General features: G+C 38.1%; 1 protein-coding gene across 1 annotated transcript in view; it reads right to left on the reverse strand.

The window, feature by feature from the left end:
- The window catches only part of nrxn3a (neurexin 3a), a 151,822-nt gene that overhangs the window by 41,250 nt on the left and 91,934 nt on the right, over positions 1-18,638 (reverse strand). The window contains exons 10-16 of the mRNA XM_037694706.1: positions 12,837-13,040; positions 11,276-11,302; positions 6,821-6,940; positions 6,457-6,577; positions 3,788-4,048; positions 3,468-3,658; positions 262-435 (exon numbers count right to left, since the gene is read on the reverse strand). Of these exons, the coding sequence (XP_037550634.1) occupies positions 262-435; positions 3,468-3,658; positions 3,788-4,048; positions 6,457-6,577; positions 6,821-6,940; positions 11,276-11,302; positions 12,837-13,040 (1,098 nt within the window). The remainder of the gene's footprint in view (positions 1-261; positions 436-3,467; positions 3,659-3,787; positions 4,049-6,456; positions 6,578-6,820; positions 6,941-11,275; positions 11,303-12,836; positions 13,041-18,638) is intronic.

An 18,638-nucleotide genomic window follows, 5' to 3' on the forward strand; every position in this document is an offset into this window, starting at 1 on the left:
CAAACTGCTCTGATGGTGACAGCCGGCCAATGTGGCCGATAACGCAACGATGCAGATGAGGAAGCGTTGGATGTTTGGTTTGACTCTAGCAGTGTGTTAATGAGGCAACGAGCACAGTTATCAGGATGTAGTTACTCCCGTGTGGATGCAGGGCCAAGCAGCTACTGTTAGCATTGAGCAGGAAGAAAGGGCTGCTGGAGCTGGAGTTGGAGTTTGTGTTGGAGAAGTCTAAATCAGGCTGAGATCTGAGGGACGGTGTACCTTCACATCCACGTTCAATCTGCCCGCTGCGGAACAGGGCGTCGTTCATGAGGTCCGGCAGACGACCGTTGAGGTCCACGGATGCCAAACAACCCTGGAAGCCCTCCCTGGAAGCCACCAGTTTGGGCAGGTTCCCGTACATGCCTGGACCCAGCCCCGCGATGAACAGATCACCTGAAGGACAGAAAAAGATATGCAGTGCATGAAAATCTCTCCATCAAACACAAAAGTTTTGTTATAGTTGACCTAAAGACTCGATTCTTCTGATATCCATTTTATGATGCACTTTATTTGGTATTGTACTGTGTTTAGTTTGATTAAATACTTGTAAGGTTTCAAAATCAGCGGTTATTTCTCGTCAGCATCTGTGCTTTTTTTTTTTTTTGTTAGTTTTAACACCACAAATATGTTTTTAGCTCTTTCAGGTGTTTTTCTCACCTGTATCTCAGCAATTGTGTCACAATTTCTCCAATTTAACTGACTGCTGTTGTGCACATTCCTCAATAGGTTATGATTATTTTAACTCTCATTCAAGTCACTGCTTATACCATTTATACATATACATACACACATACATACATACATACATATATATACACACATACATACATACATACATATATATACACACATACATATATATATATATATATATACATACATATATATACACACATACATATATATACACACATATATATATACAGGTCCTTCTCAAAAAATTAGCATATTGTGATAAAGGTCATTATTTTCCATAATGTAATGATAAAAATGAAACTTTCATATATTTCAGATTCATTGCACACCAACTGAAATATTTCAGGTCTTTAATTGTTTTAATACTGATGATTGTGGCATACAGCTCATGAAAACCCAAAATGCCTGTCCCAAAAAATTAGCATATTTCATCCCACCAATGAAAGACAAGTGTTTTTAATACAAAAAACGCCAACCTTCAAATAATCATGTTCAGTTATGCACTCAATACTTGGTCGGGAATCCTTTTGCATGAATGACTGCTTCAATGCAGCGTGGCATGGAGACAATCAGCCTGTGGCACTGCTGAGGTGTTATGGAGGCCCAGGATGCTTCGATAGCGGCCTTAAGCTCATCCAGAGTGTTGGGTCTTGCGTCTCTCAACTTTCTCTTCACAATATCCCACAGGTTCTCTATGGGGTTCAGGTCAGGAGAGTTGGCAGGCCAATTGAGCACAGTAATACCATGGTCAGTAAACCATTTACCAGTGGTTTTGGCACTGTGAGCAGGTGCCAGGTCGTGCTGAAAAATGAAATCTTCATCTCCATAAAGCTTTTCAGCAGATGGAAGCATGAAGTGAAGCTAGCTGCATTGACCCTGCGCTTGATAAAACACAGTCGACAAACACCAGCAGATGACATGGCACCCCAGTGACTGTGGAAACTTGACACTGGACCTCAAGCAATGTGAATTCTGTGTCTCCTCTCTTCCTCCAGACTCTGGGACCTTGATTTCCAAAGGAAATGCAAAATTTACTGTAATCAGAGAACATAACTTTGGACCACTCAGCAGCAGTCCCAGGCGAGATGCTTCTGCTGCTGTTTCTGGTTCAAAAGTGGCTTGACCTGGGGAATGCGGCACCTGTAGCCCATTTCCTGCACACGCCTGTGCACGGTGGCTCTGGATGTTTCTACTCCAGACTCAGTCCACTGCTTCCACAGGTCCCCCAAGGGCTGGAATCAGCCCTTCTCCACAATCCTCCTCAGGGTCCGGTCACCTCTTCTCATTGTGCAGCGTTTTCTGCCACACTTTTCCCTTCCCACAGACTTCCCACTGAGGTGCCTTGATACAGCACTCTGAGAACAGCCTATTCGTTCAGCAATTTCTTTCTGTGTCTTACCCTCTTGCTTGAGGGTGTCAATGATGGCCTTCTGGACAGCAGTCAGGTCGACAGTCTTACCCATGATTGCGGTTTTGAGTAATGAACAAGGCTGGGAGTTTTTAAAAGCCTCAGGAATCTTTTGCAGGTGTTTAGATTTACGTCGTTGATTCAGATGGTTAGGTTAATAGCTTGTTTAGAGAACCTTTTCATGGTATGCTAATTTTTTGGGACAGGCATTTTGGGTTTTCATGAGCTGTATGCCATAATCATCAGTATTAAAACAATTAAAGACCTGAAATATTTCAGTTGGTGTGCAATGAATCTGAAAATGAAAGTTTAATTTGTATCATTACATTATGGAAAATAATGACCTTTATCACAATATGCTAATTTTTTGAGAAGGACCTGTATATATATATATACACACATATATATATACACACACAGTGAGGAAAATTTGTATTTGAACAACCTGCGAATTTGCAAGTTCTCCCACTTAGAAATCATGGAGGGGTCTGAAATTTTCATCTTAGGTGCATGTTCACTGTGAGAGACATAATCTAAAAAAATAAATAACTGGAAATCACAATGTAAGATTTTTTAAATAATTTATTTGTGTGTTACTGCTGCAAATAAGTATTTGAACAGCTGCCAATCAGCAACAGTTCTGGACCTCAAAGACCTGTTGGTCCGCCTCTAAAAAGTCCACCTGATGGTGTGTAAGAAATTAATCCATATCAACTAGTTGTGTTGTAAAATCTGCAAACCTTTCATCTATTGTGCCAAAGTAAATGGGAGAATAAAACATGATTAAATCAACATCATTATAATTAGACTAAAGCTTTTCCCATCACTGACTTTTTTTAGACGTCAAAATTCCTTATTTTCTGTTAGTAATCAGGATTTAAAAGAGACAAAAATGGTACAATTTGTCATCAAATGCATAAAATTGTAATTAATTTTAAAAAAAGCTTTTTCTTTAATTAAAAAAAAAATATCAGAGGGGAATAAATCAGTTACTGCAGATCAACTATGACAAGTTTAAATCATAACTTTAATCTTCAAATGCTCACTGAACCCCTCAGCCTTTGTTGTAGTTTGAAATTTTAGCCACTAGATGTCTCTACCTCCTGTATGCTGTACCTTTTACTACATGTTGGCCCATGTGGTAAAAAAAAAAGATAGTTCATTTATATATTCTATCTTAAAAAATAAAAATGAAAGCAGGGCTGCTAGTTAAACAACAACTATAAAGCTCAGTTTACAGTTTTCAACATTCAGCCCATCCAAATCAAAGACTAGGTGCAAAATGAGTTTAAATCATGTGACAGATTTATCCTGGACTTACCTTTCAGGTCCAAGTTCTTGGCCCCATTGATGGTCTGACTTGTGGCCGTAGCATCTACTTTCAGTGTGTGTGTGTTGCTGTTGTCTCTTGTGATGGCCACGTTGTGCCACTGGTTGTCGTTTAGCGCCCTCTCACTTTTGCCCTTGATCAGGTTGGGTCCATTACCAAGATCAAACACATAATGGATGTACCTGCAAAGGACAGTTATGTAAAAAAAATACATTGAAGTTGTCTCAAAACATCAATATACAGTTCTTTTCATCAAACATTCCCTGATCTGCACAAAAGTTTAAAAAGCATCTTTTCAAAATAAAACTCACCCTTTAACCAGCTCCACAGCAATGAAATCGTTGCCATCTCCAGAGTTGAAGATGATGAAGCCGTCGGGGGAGGTGGTCTTGAACTGAAAGAACAGATGCATGGACGTGTAGGCCTGGAGAGTGGCCAGACTCAGATAGCTGCTCTTGGTCTTGAAGGTGACGGGGTCTGCGATAATGGAACGGATCCCGAAGCGAGCGTTCAGCTCGCAGTAATCAATGTCTCCATTCTTGCACAAGTCGATGTAGAGCATGCCGTTAAATCTGAGGAGAGGACAAGAAGCAGCACATTCAAGATGTGGATCTTATGTCCTTAGGGAACTTGTGTGGACTGACCTTTAGAAAAAATTAAGGGCCAAACATTAAACGGGATAAATGTTCCTCTAGACAGGTATAAAATACAATTTATTATTTTTTTCTTTCTTTGTTGGATGAATATGACTTTATATCACAGTTTGCATGTTTGGTCAAACAATGCCCACTTGAAAATAACATTACTCTCTTGGTACATCAGTCACACCGTCTGTACATATCCAACAGATCAAAGGTAGAAGATGCAACATTTGGAGTAAAGATTTCTTTTAATGCATTCCCGTTTTTAATCAAACAATACAATTTTACATAAACTGTTTAGTGATGTCAGTTTGCTACTTTGCTAATTCCTTGTCCAACTACCGTAATTTCCGGTCTATAAGCCACTACTTTTTTGCCCCACACGCTTTGAACCCTGCATCTTATATAATGCAGCAACTATGGATTTTTATTTATTTATTTATTTTTGACAAGCAAATGAGCTTTATGCCACCCAAACATTCAGCCTAGTCACACCCGGGCGTTCACATAGCTCCATAATACACGTCTCTCTTGGGGGGGGGGGGGGGGGGGGCGTCCTCGTCACTCAATTAGACTACCAGTATAAATATAAAATAAAATTTGGCCAATTAAATTACCGAACAGGTCACAGTGGACCAATGAAATGGGGAGGAGAAGAGAGAATGGAGAGGGGGATTCCTCTGCATGCTCAGAGTAACATTTGCTCAAGTTTGCCAGTGGATCCTGACAGTGAAAGGAGGAGGATAGTACAAGCTTGTGCATGAGGAAGATGAAGATAGTGATCAATGACTTCCTGGCAGGATACTGTATCTTTTTTTTAACCAGCTGTGTTATAGGCATTGTTCAGAAAAAAACATTTACTGTACATATTTGTCTATTTTACAGCTTATACACAAGTGCAGCCTATATATTATATATTATATTGTATGCATCCTTTATGATTGTCTATTGTTGGCATTTTGTCTATTGTTGTCCACTGTTGTCATCACTGTTAAAAAAAAAAAAAATAATAATCAGGTCTCTCTTGTAAATGCGTCCCCGAGGCTCAATGGGATTAACCTGTATAAATAAAGGTTGAATGAATGAATATATGTACAAAATTATTATTTAGTAGGCACCTCTTATATTTGAGTGCAATTACTAGTTAGGAATTTATGGTATGTACCCAGCAGTTACCGTCTGGTACCCAGTGGTTGATATTTCCAGCAAATTGAGAAGTGCAAGAACCTGTAGGCTTCAGGTCTCCCAGGCGACTGTATGCACTTCTACATGCAGAGGTGCTAGCATCACATGACCCTGCACAAGTTCAAGCTGTATTTTCTTCCATAGTCAACATCATGCTTGTAATGTGATTATATCTGTAACACACATTTGTAATAAATAAACACTTCTCAGAAACAGTAACTACTTAAAGTGACAATTACTTGCCCCAGGCATGCATTTGTTGGCTCGGCCATTGCAGAATGCTTGCGCCCTGCAATGGATACATATGGTGATCTATTTTATTTTCATTAATACATTTTGTTTTCCTTTGTTGACAGCTGGATAAAGATCCCTACTCTCTCAGCAAAAGGAGAAACAACGTATTAACATATTAACTATCTTACTTGTTGAGCCTAATGCATTATTAAAAGGAGATTTGAATTTTTTTTTTATCCACGTTGCTCTAAAAATTCTGAGCTATACAGAAAACATTTGAGACTACATCCCCAAAGACCCAGACCTAATGAAAATAATAAAACGGGTCCATATCTGCTAATAATAATTTCAGAATTATAGTCCTAGATTAACTCATCAATGATGCCAAGAAGGGTGCTGAAGAGCCCAAAGATGGTAAAATGAAGGCGGTGGCAGGTACAAAGTGGCTTGTGGAAGAAAGTTTCCAAAATGTTTGGATAGGTGGGAACCAAAAAAAAATTTGTATTTAATAGGAGGAAAAAATTACCTGAAGACATTATTTATTTATATTTTTTAGAAGATGTAGGGCCACTTCTGGCCCTGGAGTCGTCTTTTGTTCACAAAGATATGACTTAATTTATTGGAACTCCAGAAACTATTCATCCTAAACTTTTGTTAATAAACATTTCAACTAATGAAATTTAATTTTTTTTCCTCCTACAATATGGGGTTTACTGTTTATATGTTCAAGTTTGTCAAAGAGTTGTTGTCTAATAGATTCGTATTTGTGCTTTTTGCGGTTTTATTTTCTTGTTTTGGTTTTGCGTGCTTGAGACTGGTTGAAACGATTTTAAAATCTGACTTTGGTGCATCAAGATACTAAGTAACCTCCTCTGATAATTGGTTAAAACATATTAGGATACAGATACAATTTAAAGTACCTAAGGCTCTGCAGATGGCCGATGAAGCTGGACGGGATGCTCGAGACGAAGCGGCGCTCGGTCATGATGCCCGTTTCGATGTTGTGGAACTCCAGTCGAGTGTGATCACCCACCATTTGGCCTGTAGACGGGGAGGGTGGAGGGGATGGGTTGAAAAGAAAGACAAAAAACGAAAAGAAAACAGAACACTGTCTGACACTAACACAAAAGGGCTGATTTAAGGAGAAAATTACATTAACAGTATTAGATAAATGCAGACTACGAGTTTCATACGCTCGTTTTGCTGATAATTATTGGCAACACGCCCCTGCATGGTGAAATGATGCTAACAAAGCAACACTAAGAACATTTCCAGGTGAAGTACCTTCTGCTACATCATCGTCAACCGTTAGCTTGTAGGTTTTGCCTCGACGCACCACACGCACTGTATGCCATTCATTATCATTGAGCTTTTGCCCAGCATACAGGGTCTCCGGTCCCTTGCCTGAGAACAATGGTCAGTCACAAAGTTAAGGACAAACTGAGCCTCGAACCAAACCTTTGTTTCTTCTGCTTTTTAAACAAGGATTCATTCAGGAAACAAAGGTTTGGTTCAGTCAGTGAATGACAGAAATTACAAAAAACAGCTATGCTCTTATCAAACACCAGATTTGTGCTGCAATGAGAAAGAAACCTAAAGTAGGAAAAATTGCTTTTACTCATGCAGGCTTAAAGAAATATTTCTCTCTTTTTTTCTTTTTTTTTAAACATATTGAAACCAGACAATTTTGTTTTTACTAGAAGAAAAGCTGATTTTGTATTGAAACAATGTTTACGTAAGTATGAACGTTAGTAAGACCCTCTCAATCGATAGGAGACCTTTTAGGATTTTAGTTGACGTAATATTTTAAGTTTTTCAGTGGTTTTTAAATGTTTTTTTTTATAGTGGTAAATTAAAATAAACAAGTTAATTGTTTAAATAGTCTGGAGAAGAGTTGTAAAACCACAGACCCTAAAAAAAAGATAATTTTAATCAATTTTAATTAATGTTAATACCAATCCTCGATCCCAAATACCTATATATATATATATATATATATATATATATATATATATATTACTTGGGAGATTAAAAAATAAAACATAATAAAAACATAATATTGAGATAAGACAAAATAAATAACACACAAACAAACAATATTGTGATAATGCAATGAAAAGGCGAGAATATATTTGTTTATCAAATATTTGGACCTCCTAGAATTAAAAAAAAATATATTTTTTAGTAAAATCAAAAACCTCAATATTTTGTAAACTTCAGTTAGATGAACAGGTTTATTTTCCATTTGATATTTTTAAATTTATTTTGAGTTACAAAAAAAAAAAAAAAAGAGAAAGATTTCTAAGGGCTTATTATAAGTAAAAGCAATTTTAAGAGCAGCAGACACATTTTACTGAAATAACTCATTGATTCAATTTTCCAACTGGGACCGGCTTCAAACATAAAACTAAATAAACAGCTTACAAAAGAATAATAATTTGAAAAAAACAACTAAAAACCAACTTTGGACTAAGTTAAAAAGTAATAAAAACGTCTATTTAAAAGCTATCAAAACTTGTTTGCTTTATGAAAAAGTTTCTGTTTTCATCTGATTATAAGGAATGAATGATTAATGATTAAATCCATTGCAATTTGAGTTTTAACAACAGAATAAAACCTGCAGATTTTTAAGTTTTCTGTGAATATTTACAGATGCAAAATTGTAACAACTTTTTCAAACTTTTTGCGCAACTGTTCCAGTGCAAAATAACTTTCTGTTTGAGTTTAGGTCAAATTACTATTACAGAATATAGAAGGTAATATATAAAAATTTAATGTCAGATTATGTTTATTTTGAAACATTACATAAAGGAAACCTATTCAGTTGTTGGAAGCATAATTTTATAAATGTATCTCTCCAATTAAGGATTAAACATCTTGAAACTTGTGGATCTTTAAATTAAATTAGCGTGATTTCTTTCATGTTTTTAAGCGATTCTTATATTCATGTGAACTTTTGTTTCAGACACTGTGAAAACATGATGTTTGCAGCTTCTCAGACTGAAGAAGTCCTTTGGATAAAAGACTAAACATTTCAACAAAGATAAATCCATCCAGAGGACCCGACTCAAACTTATTAGATGAAATACTTAATTTTATTTGCTAGTATACGCCCATACTTTTTGTTAGCGTGTAAAAGTGGTGAAAAGAAGAACCAAGATGTTAAGATGATTTCCAGTTTGACACTACAGGTTTCAGAAAATGATTGAACTGATTAAAAACGGAGTTTCTCAATGATAAATGGGGAACTATTTACAGATTTGCTCCTCAACATCATGTCACACCATTTAAGAAGTCTAGAGGAAACCTTAGCTGGACAGCTGGGAGCTGCACTCCTGCATTTATCAACAGCTGATAGAACCACAAGGAGAATAAATGACTTCAAGAAACTTTAATCAACCATTAAAATACAGGTCTACGTCACAAATGTGCAGAAAATAAGCCTTGTGTTATGTTAACTTTGTCCAGAGGCTGTGATATAAGCTAAATGGAAGATTTTGAGGTATTTTGGAAAAGCAGAATCCAGATTTGATCCAAACCTGGTTCTGTGATGGTTTGGGATTGGATCAATGTTCTCTGATGGCAGCGTTAAAGCAGAATCTTTGCAACCTTAATGTCAGAGGATCTTTTAAGTGTTGGAAGATGAATGGAAATATTGTAAACGGAGAAAGGATTTGAAGAAATACTGGATTACGTTGTAGCTTAAAGTGGAAAAAAAAAAAGACTTGTAATAAACTAAATGAATCTGATGATTAAAAAAGGCAAACATCTTGTGTTCTTATTGTATGAAATGCAAAACAAATCAAGTAAATATAAGAATCACTCATTTATTTTGTTCTTTAAGCTTTAAAATTTGATGCGACTTTTATCCCTGTATTAGAGTTTTAATCGATTATTATTAATGTTTCCTAAATGAGCAAATACACGGATATTTGTTTGTGTTGAAACAAATACCTTTACTTTAGATAATACCAAATAAATATGGTGTAGGTCAACAAAACACTAGAAACACAAAATTATTTTCATCTTAACAGTTAAAATCAAAACAAAACATTTTAAAATTAAAGTTATAATACTAGATGTACAACTCCAGTTCAGACAAAGTTGGGATGTTGTGTAAAATGTAAAAAAAAAAAAAAGGCTATGATTTAATGTCTCATAAATCCACATTATATTGACAATAGAACAAAGTAAACATCAAATAATAAAACTAAGAAATTATTCTGGAAAATAAAAGGTCATTTTACATTTTATGGTAACAACACGTTTTCAAAAGTTGGTATAGATTTGTGTTGATCACCGTGACGTTCGTAAACATTTAGGATGCGAGGAGACGGGCTGTCAGATTTTGGAAGAAACGTCTGATGAGGATTTTAGCTTTTCAACCGTCCTTGATCTTTTTTGGTGTTTGTGTTTTTGCAGCTGCGTTAAAACATGCGTTTACTTTTCTGAATCGATGGTGTCTTTCCAGATGTGTACGCTGTCTATGTCAGGGACATGAGTGCACCCCCATACCATCAGAGAGGCAGGCTTTTGAACTGTATACTAATGATGCCCTGGATGGTGCCTCTCCTCTTTATAAAGGATGTGGTGCATTTGGTTCCTCAAAACGATTTCTTTTATTTTTGTTGTTTCATTTTTGTTTTGCCTCAGTCAGTCCATTCATAACATCTAGGCTTGATTACTGCAATTCACTTCTGTTTGGAATCAGTCAGTCCTCCATTGCTCGTCTACAACTGGTCCAAAATGCTGCAGCCCGATTTTTAACTGGTACAGGCTATAGAGAGCACATCACGCCAGTTTTGGCCTCCCTGCACTGGCTACCCATTCACCTTCGGATCCATTTCAAAATTCTCATGTATGTTTTTAAATCACTGAACAGTTCCGCCCCATCCTATCTCACTGATCTTCTGCAGCCATATGTCCCACCGCGCTCTCTGAGGTCAGCAGACCAGATGCTTCTCTCAGTCCCAGAAACCCGTCGTAAGCTCAGAGGTGACAGGGCTTTCTCTGTTGCAGGTCCACGACTGTGGAATGAGTTGCCACTGAGTGTCCGGCAGGCTCCCACACTCTCAGTCTTTAAGTCTCGCTTGAAGACCCACTTCTATTCGCTTGCCTTTAACACGGTGTGATTTGTTTTGGTCCGGTCTGTTCTCTACTCTGTTGGCCATTTTAGTTAGCTCCTGCTGCTATTTGTATCTGTATTTCTATTTTATGTTTTCCTGTCTGCTGTGCATGTTTGTGTTCTTTTGTACAGCACTTTGGTTGGCCTTGTTGCTGTTTTAAGTGCTATATAAATAAATTGGTATGGTATTTTAAATGAGCTTTGATCAAGACAAAGCACTGCCTTTCTGAATGGTGTTCACACATTATTTCTTCTTTGTCTGATAGAGCTTTAAGCAGCATTTATGGCCATCACAGTGGGCTGTGTTTACGTGCATTCCATAGTGAACTAAATATGGGTTTATGAGATTTGAAAATCATTGCATTATGTTTTATATTTTACATTTTACACATCTCAACTTGTCCAGGATTTGCACATCACATTAAAGGGACCAGAATAGTTCAAGAGTTCATAGTTAAATCATAGTGGCTGATGATTTAGTTGGAGTGAAATTTTCAAACACATCCTCCACTTTATTGGATTAAAAGAAGGAGGGAGGCAGTTCTGTTGGATGTTTTCAGAAAAACAAGAACAATCAACACAGAGAGCAAAATGAAACTTGAGTGTTAACTTACTGGAGTTACAGTTTATCCTGATACAGTCTAGATGGGGAAGAATAAATGACAGATGAAATTGCATCCTTCAAGGTTACAGCTGCAGACATCCAGAAACAAAAAGTCCACCCTTCCGGGGACGTACACATGCAGGAGGGCGGCCATTTTTATTTTACTGCTCTTTAGCGTTAACTATACACCAGATTATTGTGAACATATGGTGAAAAGAAGGAAAGTTTTCTTTTCTGTTTAAGCTTGAATTTTTCAGCACCTGTATTTATTGTCAAATGGCCACTGAGGTACCAGCTACGAGGCTTTTCCAACCCAACATTAATCTCTAGTCAAAAGTATTCACAAAAAGGCTGCAGGCTTCTGTTTTGGAGCCACATTGCTTTGTAAAGTAGGAGGAAATTACAGCTTGATTAGCTTTTCAAGCAGAGAATAGAGTGAAATGATCCGATCTGAGGTCTGAGCAGCTGCAGCGAGGGTCGGTCACCACGTGGCTGATGGTTTCATGTGTCGTCAACCGCAACAGAAAAGTGGGAGCAAACAGCCGCGATCCAATCAGCACCAGCACCGTGCAGAGGCACAGGGTCCCCAACCCTCAGGTCTGGAGAACTACACTGCTCCTACGTTTGGCACTAAGCTGCATCAAAGGCTGAATCTAGGAACATCTATCCTTTGACACAGAGCTTGCTGGAAACTACAAAGATGAACGCAAGCTATTATGAGCTGTGACCAATCAGATCAACTGAGATCTAAGGTGCTGAATGCTTTTATAAATGAATATAACCTGTAAGAGGATCTAAATGTGGTTATAAATTATTAAATGCCTTTTTAAAACTACTTTGGCTTTTATAAGTGCTCAACTTCCTGCATATGTGACTGAAGTCACCTGTTTTAATTAGTTACAGAAGCATGGTGGGTGTTTGGCAGCGTGTGGGGTCGCAGCCAGCTGCAGGTTTTGCTGGGCTCTGTTCTCGGGCTGTTCGCCTGACGGGCCGCAGGCTTAAGGCCTTTGAAGGGGTGAATACCATCTTTTGACAAAGCATGATGGGAAAATGGAGGTGACAGGTAAACAAAAAGAACGAGACACTGAGACAGCACAGTTCCATGAAAGATACTGTTTTTAACAAAGGAAAAAATTGCAGAGTAACAGGTGAGAAGTGACTTCATGTCAGAATTCATAATGATGTAAAGTAAAAATACAAGTTTCTTCTATCCTTAAAAAAAATAACACTTTAAAAAAATATTCTGATTATTCTAATGCAATTATCTCAATTCCTTTTGTAAAGATATAATTTTCTGTTTCAAAACGGATGAATATTTTCACTACTCCAATTAAACAGTTCAATCTCATGCAATTAAAGACTAAAATATAATCCACAATATGTTCTAATATAGGTAAAATATGGGCTTATAGCGATGAGGAACTGATAAAAAAGATGCTCAAAGACAGAACGAAGAAAAGCCAAGAACTGGAGACATTACTGCTGAATGGTAAATGCTCTCAGGGTGGGGATGGAGATGGGGAGGAGGATGAGAGGAGGAGGTGGTGGTGGTGTGGGGAGACATACGATACCTAGGTTGACTGTGAGTTTGACGCGGCTCCCGTCCAACTCAAGCCGCAGAGTGTCGGCCGAGTCCCTGGAGGTGGTGGCCATGAGGAGGCCGTAGGCCCGCTGGGAGCGGAAGCGCAGGGAGACGTCCTCGGCCTCCGTGTGCATGATGTTGGGCATCACCACCTTCATGTACATGCTGCCGTCGTAGGAGAGGATGGAGGCCTCTGCGGGTGAGAGTCAGGAGAGAGTTAGCAGTATCAGCTGGAGTCGCTGGTCAACAACTTGATTACATTTATGACATTTTGTTGCCACTGCACAACAATGTTCAGTCAGGTCATCTGGATGTCTTTTTTTTTTTGTGCCGAGACGTTTCACCCTCAGCAGTCTGAGGAAACACCAAACAAAAGTGATCATCTCCCAACAGCTTACTCTAAAGTGGGAAAAAAACTGTTATGTTGGTGCTTTAAAATCTTTACAGCAAAAAAATAAATAAAAATAAAAGATCTGGAGGTTACTTTAACGTCTTTATTTCTTAAAAAACGTTTCGGATTTATAAAAACTACGCCCTCAACATGTCTGCAGTTTTTGCTCTCTTCCAACCAGCTTTCATCCTGAGCTGGACTGCAGGGCGGCTTTTGTTTTCCTGCCCTCAGTTGGAATCAATCTGATGTGATTATTTCTTCTGTCAAAATAATTTAATATGATAAATGATCCAATAATGCACGTGTCCTCCAAATGTCCTTTCCTTCGGTTTTACTGCATGATGACGGTGGTGCCATGTCCAATGACCACATGGGGGAGACACAGCCCAGCTGTCTGCTCAGACGCTCCACGTAAAAATGGAGTAAAGATTACAGATTAAAACAACGCACATATATGTGTGTCTCTAATCTGCAGCCTGAAGTATTAAAGCATAAACCTCTATAAGATGTGACTTATTTCAAGTGTTCCTGGGACATCGTGCTCTTTGGTCTCAAAAATGTATTTTTTATTTTTGTTTTACAGCATTTCGTGAAGACGTCTTAAATTCATTCATTTAACAGATCAACCGATATTTGTCTTGTCCTTGATTCCTCTGTATTTATGTGCACACAAAATAAATCTAGGTCGAGTTTAAATGCGAGTTATTCTATCAAGATGAGGTAAGAGGAGCACTGTAATAAAAAAATTATAGTTTCATTAGTTTTAAAGGGACATTCTGTCTAAAAGTTATTCTCCACACTCCCTGCTCCATAACTGATGTCACAGCTGGTAAGGCATTAACTAGTGCTAACTAGCTGACGGAACATCTCCTGCAAATTGACTAAATTATATTTTCAAGTCCTCATTGTGGCTCTGATGACATCAACTGTGGCATGTCGTGAACAATTGCTGCAGATTTTGATAAAATGATTGATACACATAATATCTGCCTTTGCAGCATAAAGTTCACATTAAACTAGTTTGCTTCAAATTAACATTTTGCATCTCTTTTACGTAAAACTGCTCAGCTCTAAGAAGCATGAAACAATGTGCACGTGGAATAAACGTGGAACCTGTTGAACACTGCATCATGACTCAAGTTCCACTCCTGGCGTGGAAAAGAGTAAAAAATCTGTGCCTCATAATTACACGTTTTAAAGTTGTTGTTTTTTTGCTTTTTACCCTTGTGATGTGTAAAATGCCGGAGCTGCATGTATCTTTTGACTCACTTTATATGCACAGATCTATATAAATGCAAATTTGCTCCTGCGTTTGTCTCTGCAGATCACCTGGTGCTCCTCACACGCGTTATTACAGCGCCATCACTGGACTTCATCATTGCTACGTGTCTGAACTGATTCTGACAAAGAGCAAAAACATCAAACATGTCCATGGAAGAGCTTATAAATGTACAGATTTTACATTTGACAGCTGGTTTTCAGCTCATTATTAGTTAACGTTTTGCCAACAAAACTAGTTCTGCCCACTGGTCGGCAGACAGATGTGTTTTAGTATAAACCTGGCTGTCTTTGCTCCATTGCAGTGCAAAAGCAGAAAGACCACTGGTTTATTTTTTTCAGTTTCACTTCAACAGAACCTGACAATCAGCAGGTTAAAGCAGCTTTTGGTTTAGAACTTTATTAGTGACTGAATGGAAATGAGGCTTAGGCTTAGAATGTGAGTTATTCCATCTGATCAGTCTGAAGTTTTGGTAAAACCCTGAGAATTTTTTGAATTTATTGGAAGCCTGACGTCTGATTGCACATTGAGGTAAAATTGGGTTGTTCCTACAGTTATTGATAGGATTATATGGGAGTTCTGCAGCTACACCTGTAGATCATTGACTTGAGCATGAGCAGCATAAAAGGCTGCAGAGGACATTCAGCCAGCGCTGGAGCATTACCTCAACGGTCTTGTTCTAGCCTTTTACTCGTGACTAAAACCAAAGTATTAATGATTTGTTTTTCTCTCTGTGCCTCCAGTGAGTTTCCCTTGATGTCCTCCTGTTTCCTGAATCCTCCTCTGTGTCTCATCAGCTGCTTCCACGTCTTCCTGCCACTTGCCTAACACCTGCCATTGTCCAGACGTACACCTCCTTCGCCTGGAACCATTTGAGTCAGCCCTCCCCACGTCTGACCCTGACCTCCATCATAAGGAAAATCAGCAATAACATTATCACCCTCAACTACAAGATTCCTAATCACCTCTTTGCTCTTCAGAGTTCCAGTCTCCTCCCCATCACATTATTTGTCACTTGTAAAACACTGCAATTCATTAAGTCTTGGTCTCTGTTCCTTTTGGTCCTTATATCTGAGGATAGCTGCAATCGTTACAGATTAATGTTTTCTTTTTTTTTTGTTCAGATTCAACACAAACAATAAGTCCAATGAAATGGAAACCTGCAAAAGCATCCCCGATCCTTGTAAAAGAACATCTGGTCTCTTGAATATGTTTTAAAAAAGGAGCAAATAATGTACATCTAAAACTATATTAGCATCAAGAACATAAACATTGAAGGTCGATTCTCATGTTAAACCAGACACACAAGTCAAACTGAAGGGTTTTTTATATATATAACAAAATCTGGTCTTGTGTTTTCTCTTTTTTATCTTTTGATCTTAATTTGATGAGAATATTAAGACGTTTTTCTGAATATTTCAGAGCAATAATTAAAAAAAAAATCTATATGAACTATGAATTTCCAACAACTTATAAGTTGCATAACCAAAAGGTGTTTCAGCATGCATTTATGTCGAATAAATTCCGTTATTGACACTAACAGAGACTCCATCTTTGAACGGGTGATGCTTTGTTTAGCAGTCTGTCCTATTTCTCTGCTGCGGTGCTTTATTTCACCGGACAAACTGGCTGAAGCCGAAGCCAAAAACTCCTGGCAGGTAACACCGTGAGAACAACAATCAGTGGAAAATGTGGACGGCTTCCAAGATAAAGGCTTGTACACGGCGCACATACGTCCACCACCTCAGGAGGAATTATTTCCAGGAGCTTCGTCTAAAACTGGGTCTTTCAGAAATTAGACTTTACTCTAAACTCAAACATTATCTTTAATAAGAGATTTGTGTCCCTCGCTACACATGAAATTCACAACACACACTTATTTAGATCTTATAATCATTTCCTGCTTAAAGCATGAGCTAAAAAAGTACAATTAATTTATTCAAAATATAGTTTTATATGCAAAAGACATTCCCTGATAACACCGGTATTAAATTCTTCCAACTCCATGGACAATAATCAAAGGTGAAACATAAACCTCATATCAGGCTGACCCGCTGTGACTTTTCTTTTCAGAAGTAAAAATGAGATTCAGGAGTATTATTATTATTCAGCAGTCCATTGAATGAGGGGGAAAAAAAAGAGAAACACTTGTATAAATGGAGAGAAATGAGAAGAGTTTGATATGCAGGAGGAAGTGGAAGCAATTTGGGAGGTTGGGGATGAGAAATGAGTTTTCAGCTCTGATCATTTTCTAAAACACTGACTGGACACATGGAGAAAGCTGGTCAGGAAAGTGTATGTGTGTGTGTGTGTGTGTGTGTGTGTGTGTGTGTGTGGGGGGGGGGGGGGTGTCTCTAATCAGCAGGAAGCAGTTTATGCATGAGGGAGCTGGCAGAAGGAGTGCCAAATATACCCAAGTTCATTCGTAAACACGGTGGTGGCAGGATCATAATTTGGCTTTACTGCAGCAGATATATCGATCCATCCACTATCTTTTACCAGCCTTTTTCTTTTTGGGTTGCGGGGGGTCACTGGTGCCCATATCCAGCTATCACCGTGCAAGAGGCGGGGGACACCCTGGACAGATCTCAGTTCATCACAGGGACAGAGACAAACGAGAAACAACCATTCACTCGCTCACTCGGAGAAAACCCACGCATGCACGGAGAGAACATGTAAACTCCACCCAAAAATGTCCCGGGCTAGGACTTGACCCTGTGACCTTCTCGCCGAGAGGCAACATCTCTACCAACTGCGCCACCGTGCCACCTGCAGCTGATATAACATATAGGAGAACCTGAACTGCAGAAAGAGATTTAAACAGAATGCGTTTAAATGTGTCTTTTCTAAATCTTTTTTTTTTTGTTAATCAGACCAATTCAATTTTATCCATTTTAGTCACAGCTTTAATGATTATTTTATTTGTTCATTTTTAGAGCGTTTTGTGAATTTCATTTTATAATCCACACATCGACGGGATGACGTTCTTTTATTTCACTATGCATGTGACAAAGACAAATAAATTGGACTCATTGATTGAAAAACGTTAAAGTTATAGAAGCAAATTCTATTTTTCCTGTACATGCCTCTTGTTCACACCATAAACTTTCTTTGTAAAAGATTTATGAAAACTAGATTACAAAAAGCATTTTATATCTTAGTGCAGCTGCATTGTTTAAAAACACTGTTCAAATTTCAACCTTTTGATGTTTGAAAAGAAACTTTTTTTTAGAACAGATCTAGGAACAATGTGATCTATGTTGTGAATTTCTATAAAGCCAGATCAACTTAAAGAGCACATTACTCCAGTTCTGGCCTCCCTTCACTGGCTCCTGGTTCACTTTCAAATTCATTTTAAAATCCTTCTGTATGTTTTTACATCTCTGAACAGTTCTGCCCCTCCTATCTCACGGATCTGCTGCAGCCATATGCAGCGCTATCCGAGGTCAGCAGATCAGATGCTTTTATTGGCTCCAGGCACTCGTTTTAAGCTCAGAGGTGACGGGGCCTTCTCTGTTGCAGCTCCAAGACTGTGGAATGACTCACTGCATGTCAGACAGGCTCCATGTCTCACTGTTTTTAAGTCTCGCTTAAAAACTCACTTTTATTCCCTGGCTTTTGACAGTGTGTGAGTTGATTTTAATGTCTGTATTCTATAATGTTCGCCATTTACTTCTTATCTATATCTTTTTGGCTCTGTGTATTTTATCCTGTGTTCTTTGCTTGTTTTGTTTTTGCTGTACAGCACTTTTATTGGCCTTGTTGTCATTTAAAGAGCTTTATAAATTAAGTGGTATTGTAAGGTAAAGTAATCCTACTGTGAATTTTACTTAAAAAAAAATTGTTTAACAGAAGATGGACCAGCCACTTCAGTGAACTCAAACTTTTCGTGATGCATTGTGATTCCAATCTGATAAAACCTCCCTTACTAAACATGTGGAGGTCAGCAACAGCAACTTTATCTTTCCGAGAATAACTTCATTGGATGCTTGTTCTCCGTCCTATAAGCTCGAACAAACAGCTCAATATCGAAGTTTTCTCCTGGATGTTACTTTGGCTTTGTGGAGACATTGCTTCGAGATGCAGGATGCTGGCAAAGCTGCACAGAAGATACGAGAGAC

Source organism: Nematolebias whitei, chromosome 21, assembly GCF_014905685.2.
Source record: "Nematolebias whitei isolate Nwh7 chromosome 21, NemWhi1, whole genome shotgun sequence".
NCBI lineage: Eukaryota > Metazoa > Chordata > Actinopteri > Cyprinodontiformes > Rivulidae > Nematolebias > Nematolebias whitei.